The sequence below is a fragment of the Rhipicephalus microplus genome, chromosome 10 (assembly GCF_043290135.1).
Source record: "Rhipicephalus microplus isolate Deutch F79 chromosome 10, USDA_Rmic, whole genome shotgun sequence".
In the NCBI taxonomy this organism is placed as follows: domain Eukaryota; kingdom Metazoa; phylum Arthropoda; class Arachnida; order Ixodida; family Ixodidae; genus Rhipicephalus; species Rhipicephalus microplus.
Window position 1 is genome coordinate 58,371,104 of NC_134709.1, and position 14,768 is coordinate 58,385,871.

The window sequence follows — 14,768 nt, forward strand, 5'->3', positions numbered from 1 at the left end:
CGGCAAGGTTACGGCCTCTTGGCCAAGGCATTATGAAATAATTTAAGGTAGAATACAGGTGACGTCGGGTGCAACGGCTCCTGATCAACCTTCGGTTGGGGGTCGAACTGAAAATCGACCTTCTCGGAGCGATTAAAATGATGACTGGGGCATGAAACAATGTGAAGAAAACCACAGTTGTAAACTTCTTTAGTAAAGCTGGCCTACTAGAGTTAATCGACGACCTTGGGAGCGATACGACCTAGAATGCCTCTACGATGACTTCTGCCAGCTCTCGGCATTCCCACAAGCCATCGCTGATGGGGCCACAGCAACCGATTTCATCAACGCTGATGACTGCGTGCAAGCCGTTCCGAACCACACTGATGCAGAAATTGTGGCCGACGTCGCCGGTGTCGATGCGGCGGACCCGAGCAGCAATGATGATGCCGATGACATGCTGAAGCAACTGTGACCGCTGCAGAACTGTCGTCAGCATTCAGCCTAATTCGCCACTGTCGTGGTGCTATCGAAGGCGCAGGACTAGACTATGTGGAGAGTCTGAACAATTTTGAGGATGGCCTTATGAATTTCATGGCTAAAAATAAGAGGCAATCTAAGGCCATGGACTTTTTTCATGCCAAATAAAGTGCGTTTGTTCTCGAGCTTTTCTGTTATAAATTCTGCGCGAATCGGCAATCTCTTGCCTAGCACAGACTCTAGGAATCGCTCCGAAACTCGCAGCATTACAAGGTAACTCTTAAATAGACATATTCTGTATTTAGAATTATCGATATATCGAACTAGTTTGGCGTCCTCTTTGAGTTCGATATATCTGGGATTGACTGTGCACACTACAAACTAAATACGCTGCAAGGCTAATGCGTACAAGACCTTGCGTAGCACCGCCACTTTGTGAAAGCAAAAGAAGTACACTTGTCAAAAAAGCAATGGTGACGACGAGGGCGAAAGAAAATGGTTGGTTCTATGCCACCTCCTTGTCTGCAGATACAATATCGTTCTCCGTGTCGTTTTGTTTACAGACACGATTTGCCAGAACCTAGCCACAGACAGCTTCTGAATAAAAATACACAACAGAAGGTGACGTCAGGCGGCGCATCGTGAGGGGTGTGTTCTCGCAACCATGCATGTTGAATGCGTGCACAAATGAGGGAATGCCAAGCAGTGCCACACTTCTTCAATGTGACAACAGACATGCCAAATTCCTAGACAAGACAGCACATTTCCTGTCCGTCTCCGCATTTTAGTCCCATCTGTCGCGTTTCGCTTTACTAATAGTGCATCACCAACTGGTTCAAAACTGCCCCTTATTCGATGTCGCACTGACCGCATGGCACGCAGCCCAACGCTGTACGCCAGGTCGGCGTCATACGGCAGCAGCGCCCCAAACAGGTACCGGGCGAAGGTGTGCATGGGCACGCTCTCGGGGTGCGCGCCCACACCGAGGCCCGAGTAGGGACCCCCCTCGAGCAGCAGCATGGCCTGCTTGCGCAGCACCCCAACCAGCAGGCCGTCCGCGTCCACGTCCCGCAAGCGCGCTATCAGCCGCTCCTCTTGCCGGCACGCCTTCTCCTGCACAGACATCAGGAACAACACACTCACACATACATCAGAGACATAACTGACACGCGTTTACTGCCGTTACAACAAAATCTCTAGAGAACTGCGATTAGAGCTTCAGTTTCTGTGTTCCAATCTAATCGTCGACGGTTTGTGGTACAGGCCCGTGTACAGAATACTACAAGAAAATTAAGACAATCCAACCCCCTAAAGAACAAAGGGAGAAATTTAGCTTTTTTAGTAAGACGTTAGGCAATATTTAGTGCAAAATGACACAAGGACAATGTGTCCTTGTGTTACTTTCTGCTAAATATTGCCTAGTGCAGAATCCAAGCATGAAACTAGCCATATTGAAGGCCATTCTTCCCTACAGTTCCTCATTACAGTTCCATTTGATGAGAAATTTCCATTCAGAGAGACTCTACTGTACAGAGAGTTATGTGCACGTCTAAGAACCCCGTCGAAATTTTGGAAGCCAACTAAAATGGCAGAATTATATAATTGTTCTGGCACATAAGATCTCAAAAATTTTCATTATCTTGTGTTTGAAATGCGGATCGTACGATGGCACAACTATTTGATGACAAAAAATACCAAAAAATGGCCCCCGTATCTGTGCGCTTCACTGCAAAGGACGTCAAAAGACAATAGTCTTTTGTCTAGAAATGTTGCGTGACATATGAATGCCATCCGGCAGTAATGCCAAGAAACGAAAGTTTTCTAGAATGCAGAGCAGCTGGTAGGTGGCAGCACCGTGTCGTTTTAGAGAAGCGTAAAAGCTTTTTTATTCATCGGGCCCTTGTGATGTCAATAGACATTCACTGTAATATAACAAGGGTCCTAACCAGCATCACTGTCATCATAGTCATGACAGCAAGCATAGAGTGGCTGTTTACAAATGGCTAGGTACATGCTGAGTGGAAGCTAAGAACAGCTACCATCGGTAGTATCTGTCTCCAACTTGTGACTCCATTGCTCGCTATTGTGATAGCAATAAGTATATATGAATTTTAAAGAGAAAGTAACACACTAAATAATACTTGCATAATGATGTTGCACCCCAATATGCATATTTGCATTTTGATTGAGAGTGTTCACTAGTATGAACGCAACCAGGAGATCATGATGGGTGGTCACTCAGCAAGATATGTTAAACTTTCGCTCTGGTGGCTGAATTGAGTGACAGACAGAAACAGAAAGACAGACAGACCAAAATTTATGCATTGAAGTATTGCAAGAAAGACTATCATCTTTAAATGCCGACGACGACAGCAACTGTCTTGGTCCGCTTATATCATGCAACAGATGAGAAATCATTTGTAAGGCTCATATCCACAAAGTAACCTTACACTTATCCTCTTTTCTATGTTATTGCTTTATTGTTTTTGTGCTCTGGATGCATGTTCAGTGGACCAAAGCTGTAATGATGAGAGATAAGACTAAGATTGCCTTGTGAATATGAGGCCTAGCTTTTTTTTTTTTTTTGCAGCCGACATACATCCTAAATTACTGAAGTAGACAAGCTCAGTGGCTACTAATGAACACAATGCCTTGCAGTGTTCGATTTTGTCCTGACTTTCAGTATTTGCATACTTTTTGTCTGCGCTATATACCGTTTCTAAAATATAACAAAAGTTTCAAAAAGCTGTTCAAACTGTTTCAGATGAATTCGGCATTGATAGAGGCACAGGAAATGAACTTCTGAACACTTCGAACCTGGCAACACATTAAGCTTGGCAAGAGTGCACACAACTACAACAAAGCCCGCAAAAGAACTGAACTGTCAGCTTAGCACCCAACCTCATTCAGAGAACGGAATGAAAACTGTAAATTCGTGCACCAGTGTACAGCCACATGACATTAGATAAGTTGAAACCATCGCTTACCTGTGCATAGAGACCCACCGGCATGGACCGCTGTTGTCCCAGTCCCACCAAAGCCGCCTCCACAGCCAGCGAAAGGAGCGACTCGCTGCGATCCCGACTCCCTGGCACCCCAACATGACGATACCTGCATCGTGACACGTGGTTACGGTATGCACTATTCGTGGTGCGACTGTTCGTGTAGAGAACAAGAGACAGAAAACACTCAGCAACTCCCAGCGAGCGAGTACAAAAAAAAAATGAAATTTCTTGGAATGAAAATTATGCAATTCTGTGATAACACAAATGTCGTCACATCACAGAACCATGACCAACTGTGACAACATTTGTGCCGTCCCGGGTGGTGCCACACAAACTCGATAAAGCATGCAACTGTTCTTGCACGTTCGTGCTTGTTGTTTTAAACCCATTAGAACAGAAGTTATGGTATGCTGAACATTCATGAGTGAAATCCTAGCATGACATCTACTTACAGGAATGTTCATCATACCGTAACCTTTGTTCAAATGGGTTTAGAACCTTCATCACTGTTTCACCACACACCACAAGCAGTTCTCATTACACGTCATTGTGATATACTGGTTTAGTTTTCAAATTTCTCAGTTTTGAATAATGTTCCCAAAAAGCACTTTGAAATATACCATTTCAAAAGCTACATGCTGCACTAGAAAAACTATTTCATACTCGAAATCAGCTTACAACAATGCAAAAACTGTGCATAAAATCAGCAAGTAACATTAGGATCGATCAAAAGCTTTTTAAAAAGTTTCAAAGAGCAGGCTCTCCTCCCAACCAGAACTTTGCTTCGAATGACAACGATGCCGCAGCAACTTGCCTGGGTCTTTCCCGGGGCTGCGCTGACGACGACTGCGAGGAAGACGGTGACGACGATGAAGAGCCACCAGCCCCGCCGCCGCCATTTCCGTGTGGAGCGTGAGACGGATGAGGGTGGTGCGACGAGTTGCCAGCCGCATTGTTGTTGTTGTTGTTGTTGCCACCTCCTCCACCACCACCACCTCCATTGTTGTTGCCTCCCCCTCCTCCGCCGTTGTTCCCGCCACCACCGCCACCATTTCCACCGCCGCCACCGCCATTCCCGCTACTGGTAGCCGCAGCTTCTTCGGCACTCGGGCCCGGTAGCGATTCTGCAAAGCAATTCAGAAATTCAAACTACGGCGAAAACCCACACCTTAGGTGAACTCTTCTTTTTTTTTTTTGCGTACTTTTATGCCAACAGATCCTGACTGGATCTCAAGATTTTCATCAACATTCTTGTTTTTGAATTTAGCCTTTTCTTATAATGGACAAAAGAACTGCATCAGTAATACCTCATTTAAATATTATCAGAGACCAGGTTTTTAGCATATTTGTAAGTGATGAATTTTCAGACAGCAAGGTACAAGTATGCGTGTTCCTCTGAATGAAAACTGTATCATGAGCCTGGGCCTTTTTTTTGTGCTCTTCTGGTTCACATTTGTACAGTGCAGTTCTTGATGTACGGCCAAGTTGCTCAACAACATGAGCTACTGGTGGTGGAATGCTGCAGAAGAACCTGTGCCGGTACTCACCGTAAAAGTATTCTAGATGCTTGCTGTCTGGAACTAGAGACGCCTCAGCCAATGTGTCGAATAAGGAACCAATGGGGTTGAGCGGGTGGCCCACCCAGCCCTCCGTGTTGTTGTGCGCTGTCAGATTGGAGAAACCTGTGTACGGGCGTCCAGGAAGACAGTGAAAAGACGATACGGATGCGGGCTCTGCAAAGAACAACACTAAAGTGAAAAAATGAAACGGTTTAGACTGACAAAATGTACGCTTGAAACTCATCATCATAGGCCTTATTATAGAGGATAAAATGAAGGTCACAGTACCATTTTAAAATTTCACACAGAAATCGCCACATGTGACTTCCTGAACTTCGAAGTATATTTTTCGTGTTTCGGTGACATAGGCTAAACTTCAATTTCTCGAAGCACGGTATGTTAAGCACGCTCGATGGTTAATTAAGTTTGAAAATGGATATACTCAATATTCCCGGCAATGCCGCTTTATACGAATTGCATATCAAGAGTGTGAGGCGAAATGAGCTACGAGACGTCGAAATGACAGGCCAGCGTTAAGTGGCGGAAATAAGGGCAAGTGGAAGCTGTGCACATCACGTCGCAAGTTATAATGAGTAGTAGTAGTATACATACAGACTCGCAGTCGACATTGAACAGAAAGCATTCATTAAGCTACTTAGCAAAGTTTTCCATCGTCGTCTGTCCACTGTCCACCTGTATCTACAGGTGAGGCATCTGTTACTCTGTAATCCCACCACAATTCTTACATTTGCGTGTCTGTCCTCTGCTAGACAGACGCTCATAAAAAGGAGTCCCAATTATGAAATGGTGTGCACCCACAGTCTTTTATATGCCTCTGAAATCACATATTTACTTGCACAATGAATGTGCCTTCTTCCCAAAAAGCCAAGAAAAAGTACAATGATGCAGTTACTGTATTTACTCGCGAAATGAACCCACTCGCATAATAAACCCACCTTCCACCTTGGACCGTGAAGAAAGAGAAAAAAAAAGTTCCTCAATGTATCTGTTCATTTTATTTCGGTATGATAGCCAACGAACGATCGAAACAACATTAAATCAAGCCATTATATCACAAATTAACAATGCAATGAAGCCAAACATAGTTTTGCAACCATGCTAAACAGTTGTGAGCAGCGCGAGCGCGGACAACGTCACTCAAAATTTGAAAGTCGTGCCTTATATGGCAAAGTGCCATCTGTCGAAAGCAAGAGAAAGCTCTTTGCTAATGGCGCCACGCAAGAGCAGCCGCACAAAAACAAAGGGCGTGGCATCTAAAATGGCGTTCGCGCAGGGTCATGAAGCGCACTGCGAAGAAACACACATTCTTCCCACCATCTCGGAGCACCGTGTCTCGGACCTATGCAAAGCGCAACTGCACCCACCGCGTCGACCGCGCATTGTGCACCTGCAACGTCTACCGCAACGTTTGTGCACCACCATCCGATGCCGCATCTTTGTTCTTGGGTTTGTCGTTGGGAATTTAGTTGGGACAGCTGCTGCGCAGGGTGCGTTCGGCCGGTATGCTAGCTACATGGCTGCATGCGCTGGAGCATTGGAACCGAGCGGATGGACGACAGTTCGGCATCGATCCATGCACTTTCATTACGGGAGGAAACAAAAGCAGCTTCGGGCTAAAAAACAGATTTGTCACGCATTCCATGGGTCAAAACAAGCGAAGTCGTCACCCGAAATTTTCGCTGTTATAACTCTCGTGACCTTTTCCTCCAGCGAAATAAACCCTCCCCCCAAATTGGCGTCAACTTTTCTGAAAAAAAGGTGGGCTCATTATGCGAGTAAATACAATATTATGCGGGGTAAATTTTATGAAGACATTCTAGTTATAAGTTTCTGCAAGCAAAAGAAGCGATACTGTGAAAAAGTCACCATTTATTTTCAAAGGCAGAGTGATGAGTGCAACAGCAACAACTTGGAATGCTGTGTTGATTAAGGGTAGCAGCAGTACAGTAGACTCGCAATAATTCAAACTCTGATAATTCATACTTACGGTGAATTCAAACAAAATTCGATTTCTTGGTTGGCCCTATATTCTTTCAATGTATTTAAAAGCCTCTTAATTCAAACTCCATCATTCGATTACTTAATACTTTTTGCGGTTCCATATCAGAGAATATCTGCTGCTTTCCCACTACTATTTAAAAATTTGCATGCTTATATAATGCTAACAGTCTAAAAATGAAAAATAAGCGCCTCAGGCCATCAAGGAAAAAGACTGCTAGTAAACAAATGTTTGAAAAAAAAACACACGCATGGTAAACCGTGATGCTCCTCAACTGGTATAGAGAGCTTTGTGCTGAAGGCACGTACACCAAGGAAGCAGTTGGCAATTCGTGATTTTTTTAAAAGGTCTGATCAGCAGTAAATGGCCGACAAATTTGTAGATCTTACAACTCTCCTTCCTATTCATTGCGAGCAATTAGGGTTTAAAAACACTTAAAAAGCTTTTAAATTTGATATTATCAATGCCTAATCATGATGCGTGGTGGCACCTCACCCACAGTCATATGTTTGTCATATGTCTGAGAACTTCTGATAATTTAAACAAAATTCAGAGGTCCCTTCGTGTTTGAAATAACGAGAGTCGACTTATAAGGGGTACACAGAACTGTGGACGACCATGCTCAGTCAAAGGGCACATCTACTGACAGTGCCGCACAGGCCTCCGTCATGACTCCTGTCTATGTGCCTTGTATTTCAATGAAACGATGACGAGGTGTTTCTTCCCTGCCAGCGTGTTTCAATCCACTAGTCTGTATATATTTCTTTATAGTGTTTCATCAGGTATAATAGAATGCCTTGAAGAATGTTCCATGTGCAAAAGTGCATACAGACACCCTACATGTCATTGCAACGCCAATGGAGTGTTGTCTATTTGCATTACCAGTGATAAATGACGCCGTGCAATAACATTTTATTCTAGCAATCAAGAGGTGCCATCGACTCACTGGAGGATGAGGACGAAGAGCTGGAGGACGAGGAGGAGGAGGTGCGTCCCCCCCGGTGGTGGTGGTGGTGATGGTGGTGGTGGTGGTGGATGCCCGAGCGCTCCTGCTCGGCATGCCAGCGGCACTGCCACTCTCGCTGCTGGCGCTTCATGGTGCGCACCACGGCCACCGCCAGCCGCAGGGCCTCCTGCTGGTAGCCGTGCGAGCGCAGGGCCTCCACCCGCGAGCACGCCACCGGGATCGGTTCTGCAAGGCACGCATTCGTACGTGGCCATTACTTTTGCACTTGAGTATCACACATGTTTTTTATTGATTTTTTTTTAAGAGCGAGCACTTTAGGAGCTCGGCTTGTCATCCATTTCGAGGGCATAAGCACAGTTATCTCCCTGCTTATCTCGATGAAATAATCACTGTAAGGCAGTTCTTCCTTCTGACAACTATAATTCAGCGAAAAGTCCCCTTCCTTGCTCCCTACGACCCCTCCACCATCGATTGTACAGTAGCCCTTTCCACCTCCTTTGTTTAGATAGTAGAAGGCGCAAAGCATATACACACAAGGGCTATAAAAATTAGCCTGTAATACTAACCCTAGGAATTAATTCCTATATCTAGAGATTTTCTATTTCTTTCAAGGATTTGGCGTGTTTTCATGAATCTAGAATCATTGTAAGGCTCTGAAAGTGTTACAATACATGGCCTAATTACAGCCATTATTTAGCGACTACATTTTCTAAACTAGAGAGGCTACAAAAAAACAATAAATTTCACTACTTGCTGTTTTTCATTTAAGGAAGCTCTGGTGTACTGCAGGGCCTACTGAAGGCAACAGAAGTTCTGTAATGCGAAATAATTATACGCATAATATTGAGGGGAAACTAAATGTTGTCGTCGTAAGTGTTTAGCATGCATGCATATATGACTATGAGTGTCCCGAGTGATTGCTGCTCTCTGAAAGACTGAGTATTTCGTTTTGTAGTGCACAGGAAAACGTGCCCAGCTCACTGAACATAAAAAGTTGCCCCACATTAACTTCTGGACCCTAAAAGTAGGTCTGACAGTCTGGAGAGTTGGTGCGAGTTTATTACTATAAAAACGACGCAAAGGAAAGAGACGAAAAACTTTTTTCGTGTGCTTTCCAGTCTTTCCAGGAAGTTTTTTTCATAAGCAGTTAAGTGGTGACAAAAAATATTTGGTCGAAAAGGCAAACCCACGAAGTGCAGACAGAAAGTTAGGTAGGCCGATGAGAATAAAAAGATCGCAGGTATATTGTGGCAGCAGAAAGCACAAGGCAGGGTTGATTAGCAGATCATGGAAGAGGCCTTCGCCCTGCAGTGGGCGTAGTCAGGCTAATGATGACGATGATGACAATGATGATGAAAGTGGTGACAAAAATATTTGGCCAAATGGGAAGCTGATTGCACGTAGAGAGGATGGCTATGAGCCAGTAAAACAGAGCCTCAGCATTTCTACTGTGAGACATGAAACACTGATAGCAAGCGTAACAAATGAAGTTAACCGTTGCCTATAAAGCCAGAACAAGAACACTACAGATTTGAAATCGACCCGAACAGTCACACCTACGCATGCAATGTCGAAAAAGACCAGTGGCTGTTGATGTGCTGCTTTTTGACATCTAATATGCATCTGAAGAAAGCGAAAAGGCTGCATCTGAAGAGGCTAGGAATCGAATCGTCTTTAAACTTAGTTGAAGGTGAATCAGACTGAATAATGCCTAAATTACAACATTAAATGTTAACCTCGGAATTTTTTCTTGTAATTCAGGGAAATTGCACAGATCAATGCGGGGATAAAATGCCGACATAGGTTGGAATCACGGATAGTTGCAGCCTTTAAGAAGACAAGCCTGCTGGTCAGAACGCATGCTCCAGCACACTTCGTTTAAGAACTTTTCATTTTCTACATATTGCGCTTGTTTTGCAAATCAGTTCCATGAAATTCCACACGGTGCAGAAAGGGCTAATAAAGAAAAAATTGGTTTCCACCCCCTTTTTTCACAAGGCTACAAGCAAATCCATGCACATTTATCTAGAAGTAGTGCTTCCCAGTTGACGAAAACCTTTGATCCAAACCAGGACAAACTTTTGGTCACCTGAGAAGCTTTGTTTTTTAAAAAATCTCTGCGTGTTTCTGAAATAGCTTTCTGCTATAGATGGGCAAATGATAATACCCAACAACTCTGAGTTTATGACATGCTGGATATTTTGCAAAAACCTACAGTCAGCAGCATCAGTGAATGCATGCCCTAATGTGCAATGAAGCTGCCAACCACACATGCAGGCATATCATTCCAGGAAATACAGAATACAATTCCATTGGCTTCATGCTGCCATGCATAACAACTCCTGCACTGCCCATGTGGAGTGCTCAGACTTATTTTGAAAGGACTAGTAAGGAAGAGCATTAACGAGGATTAAATGATTAATATTGTGTCTAATAAAGAAAAGCGAGCCTTTAAGCTTCCACTTATTTCCTTCAGTAAGGGCGAACTAACATGAAATAGTATTCCATACTTTGTGGTACGGTATACGCTTGATAGATTTGAAATTCATGGTTAAGGACTAAAGAGGGCCACTCACCATGCCAAAGCGGGTAACCTTGTGAGTTGAAGAGGTTGCTCGATGAGGCACAGGAACTGGAACATGATGACGACGATGACGACGACAAGGACGACGAACACGACGGCGAGAAGGACGACGAGGACAATGCGGACGAGCGGTGGGAATGGGTTTCGGCACAGGCATCGTGCGACAGGATGAAGCGCAGGTGCGGGTCGTCCCACGACAGCATCCAAGCCTCCAGCGCACGGTGAAAGATGGAGCGCGGCGGCGTTACGAGGCCATTTCGTCGCGACCGCCGATGCGAGTGGCCGCCGTGGTGAGAACCAGACGGCACTCCCCGTGGGTGGTGGTGACTTCCTGCATTGCCTCCGTGATGACCGCCTCGACCGTCGCCTTCCACGAGCGAAAACAGAGGCTCATTAACAATGCTGCAAGAGGCTGTAACTGCACTACGAGCGCCATTCCATTGCACAAGTGAATCGCGTCGTATAACCAGATACCCTACTTGGTGCACTGTGGTTGGCTCACAAAACAGTGGGGCCATACTTCTGATTGGGTCGAAACACAAGCGCCGTTGTATTCAAAAGAATTCGCCAATGTTGATAACAACGCTACGAAACAGTGAGCACATATAGAGATACAAAAGTAGTACTAAGGCCTGCACATTTCAATACATCTGCAGCAGCACACCAAATTTGAAACTCTAAAAGGAGCCCGAGGTTACAAGCTACATAAAGTTGCCAAAAGCTAGCAAAAACAAATCGTATAAAAGAAAAGTATTCAGGAAATTGGTGGAGTTGTGACCAAAACATGAACAAAAGGGACCAAAATGTTCACAACCCAAAGCTGCTACAAAGGAAACACTCAGAAGTGATTACTTAAGTCATAGGACATTCGTTGTGACAAAGTGAAAAATAAACAAATGCGACTTGTTCCTGGCTAATTTTTTTTTAAAGAACACTGCCAAGAAAAGTTCAAGTAATATTAGAATACTACAGTACTAATACCACATTATAAAACTGCAATTTTAAGAGTAGTGAGAAACTAGCCACACAGCACATGAGTAATGCTAAGCACAATAACTAGCTTCAAAGGGCCACTCACCAGGCCCCATACCGAATTTTAGTTAGACCACAGAAGTTGTCGGGTGTCTGATGAGAAACATTTTGCCACAAAAATATTTTTAATCAGTTCATTACGAGCTGAGAAAATTGTTTTTTTAAGCGGCACGAAAGGACGATGAAAGGAGGCAAGCTCGAAACCCTTGCCGCTCTTCCGTGTCGCCTTCACAAGCGAAATATCTTCCCTCCTCTCCGGCATCCGACCAAAAGGTCACGTGCGCACGGCGTACCCGAACAAGCCCAATCCCCGTGCACGCGAGCGGCTTTTTTTTTTTTTTTTGACCATCGTTGTTTTGAGGCCTACTGCCCATTTCTGCAGGGCAGTCTGGAAACGTTGGCTTAGACGCAATAGAATAGATAAGCACAATGAGTGTGCGAACGCGTAGGAGCATTCCCCGACGGTCGTCTGCTCGATGTGCTGACCGCGGAGACACGAATGCATGCGAAATGCTGGCATATTAGCCCCGCATCTTGTTGCAATTCATAGGGAAAATGAAAAAAAAAAGGAATGCGCACATTCCCTTGTTGCGTAGCATTATTTAGCTAGAGATTTATTCATCTCTTCAAGCAACAAATACATAAACTACGCAGGTTGTTTTAAATCATTTTCGCCATGTCACGTGCCACTGCTGGCAACGTCAGAGCATAGTCGTCTACGTAGAGGACCAACATCACTGCATTGCGGTGTATGCAGGGCCATTCATATGCACACATCAGCAAAAGGAAGGGGGAGCAGCGTTCATCTTGAAATTTGACCCATTTCCGGAGCACGCAGCGTTGCGAATTTTGGCAGACATGATCGTGAACGCCAAATCTTCGCATTGCACTTGTCGGCTCAAAATTGTCAGACCTGATGAGTGGCCCTTTGAAAGAAGCCAGTTCAGTGCAATGCAGCCTAACCAGGCAAACCAACATCTTGAATAATGATTGCACCAATCTGTAACTGCACACCAATGGCTCTATAAAGCAAAGTTGAGCAATCTTTCACATACCGTATACTCTTAACAATTAGAGCACATCTCTATGTCTTTAATAAATTTCGTGTATAGTACAACTCTCCGTGATAGAAACCAAAAACACAAGAGACAAGAAGAGAGAAGAGGCACGAGACACACGAGCACTGATACAGAAGGTTCTAAGTTGGCGCTCGTGTGTTTAAATCCTTTGTCCATGTGCTCATCTTACGTGCTTTTAGTTTTTATCATATATTAACAACATAATTAAACAGCCACACTTTACTGAACAGCGCTCCAACTTAGGCAGCTACCCCTCCTCAATCATATGCTTTGGTAAAAACTGCATACAGCTGAACCCCCTTTGTGAGAGATGTGCACTGGAAAACAGTTGTCTCTTATATAGGGAGCATCTTATAAGAAGGGCACCCAGTCTAATTTTCTTGCCAACTTATTTTGGTCTTGGCATGCAGGTGTTCTCTACATATAAATTAACTGTTAAATCAGTGTCTGTTAGAAGGGGTTTGACTGTAAAGCCGGCACTCAAAAATTCGGCAGTACGCACATCAAAAGCAACTGCCGCAAGTGCAATTTCAAGAGTGCCCAACTCACCGTGCCCACCGTCGTCGTCGGACGAGTCAGACGAATCGTCGTCGACCACGAGGGGACGGCGTCCCGTGGCGCTGGGACGAAAGTCGGCATCCTCCAGCGGGCAGATGTGCATCGAGGACCACCGTTCGAGCAGCTGCCGCCACTGATGTTTCTCAGCACTGGTGCAGTGCGGATTCAAGACCACACAGACCCACAGGGTGCCTGCAGTGCGCACGTGTGAAACTACACAAAATCTGCCATCGTAACACCAAAGCACCAGCTGGCCTATCAATTCGATTTCTTTATTTTTCACAAGATGTATACAGTTGAACCCCTTTATAAAAGGCATGCTGCTAGCAGCAATTCTTGTTTTTTATATGAGATGCCTCTCATAAGCACGGTACCTCGTATGCATTTTCTCATTGACCCGTATTTTACTGTAGGTACATGGTGTCTCTTATACCAATCTGTCTCTTATATCAGGGACTGTGATAAAGAGGTTTGACTGTATAGTCGAACCCCGCTACAACGAAACTGAAGGAGCGCGAAAAAAATTTCGTTAAAGCGAACATTTCATTGAAGTAAAATTGAAAAAAATATAGCCGATCTGAACTAGCAAAACAAAGTAACGTTCATTCTCAAAATTCAAAAAGTGTCCGCTGCTTTTTATTCTAGCCCAGCAGCGTCACAACACGATTCTCACCCATGCGCAGCGAGGCCATGGTGAAAAGCACGCTGAAACAATGACCACAACCGCATTCGTGAACGAACCAAACAGTTACATTAACACGTTAACACCAGCAGCTGTCCACCGTCAAAACGCCGAGATGGCAGCAGGGTATCATGAAGCGGTGACTTTTGCCTTATTTTATCCCACTCTTATCCTGCCATTGCTCAATAGTGATGGCAATGAGACTGCCCTCTTTTTGGCAAAGCAGGGCAGTCTCGTTGCAATCGCTATCAAGCAATGGTGGCGCCCTTGCTTGCTGAACAGCGGTGGTTTCTGGTGGTGCCAATGCACGTTTTAGACTTCGTCGACGTATTTTCTGGTTCTAAAAATGCGTCAAAATGTTAAATATCCGGTTTACTATACCGCAATAAATATCTGAGCCTGGAATCGTATTGTGAAATTTCGTTGAAGCGAGACAGCAGAAGAAAAAGTGTTCGTTGTGGCGACAATATTTATGCATTGACTCCTATGAACTGCTTATGAGGAACCATAAATTTTTCGTTGTAGCGAAAATTTCATTGAAGCGGCATTCGCTGTAGCGGGGTTCAAGTGTATATCAGTTTTGTTATAAAGGCAGGGTCTCATAACTCCCAGAAGAGTTGTAAAGGCAGCGCTTATGTCATGTCCAGACATACAAAGACTAGAGCACGCAACAAATGAGTATAACGGCCGTAGATCGGGTCATTCTAGTAAAAGAAGTGAAGAGAGCATGAACAATATAGGTTAGTCTTGTAACAGGTAAACGACTAGAATTCTGTTAGGTTTGTGGGTAGTTTGTTCCAAAAATGTGATGTGGCACGTCAAT

At 44.5% G+C, this 14,768-nt stretch overlaps 1 protein-coding gene across 2 annotated transcripts in view; it reads right to left on the reverse strand.

The window, feature by feature from the left end:
- Positions 1-14,768, reverse strand: part of LOC119181201 (zinc finger SWIM domain-containing protein 5) — a 63,262-nt gene that overhangs the window by 25,440 nt on the left and 23,054 nt on the right. Inside the window, exons 7-13 of one of the 2 annotated variants that reach the window (XM_075875740.1) lie at positions 13,255-13,455; positions 10,587-10,961; positions 7,990-8,235; positions 5,012-5,146; positions 4,279-4,588; positions 3,447-3,570; positions 1,328-1,572 (exon numbers count right to left, since the gene is read on the reverse strand). In XM_075875740.1, the coding sequence (XP_075731855.1) occupies positions 1,328-1,572; positions 3,447-3,570; positions 4,279-4,588; positions 5,012-5,146; positions 7,990-8,235; positions 10,587-10,961; positions 13,255-13,455 (1,636 nt within the window). Of the gene's footprint in view, positions 1-1,327; positions 1,573-3,446; positions 3,571-4,278; positions 4,589-5,011; positions 5,198-7,989; positions 8,236-10,586; positions 10,962-13,254; positions 13,456-14,768 lie in introns of both variants that reach the window. The other variant, XM_037432379.2, reaches the window with a different exon arrangement.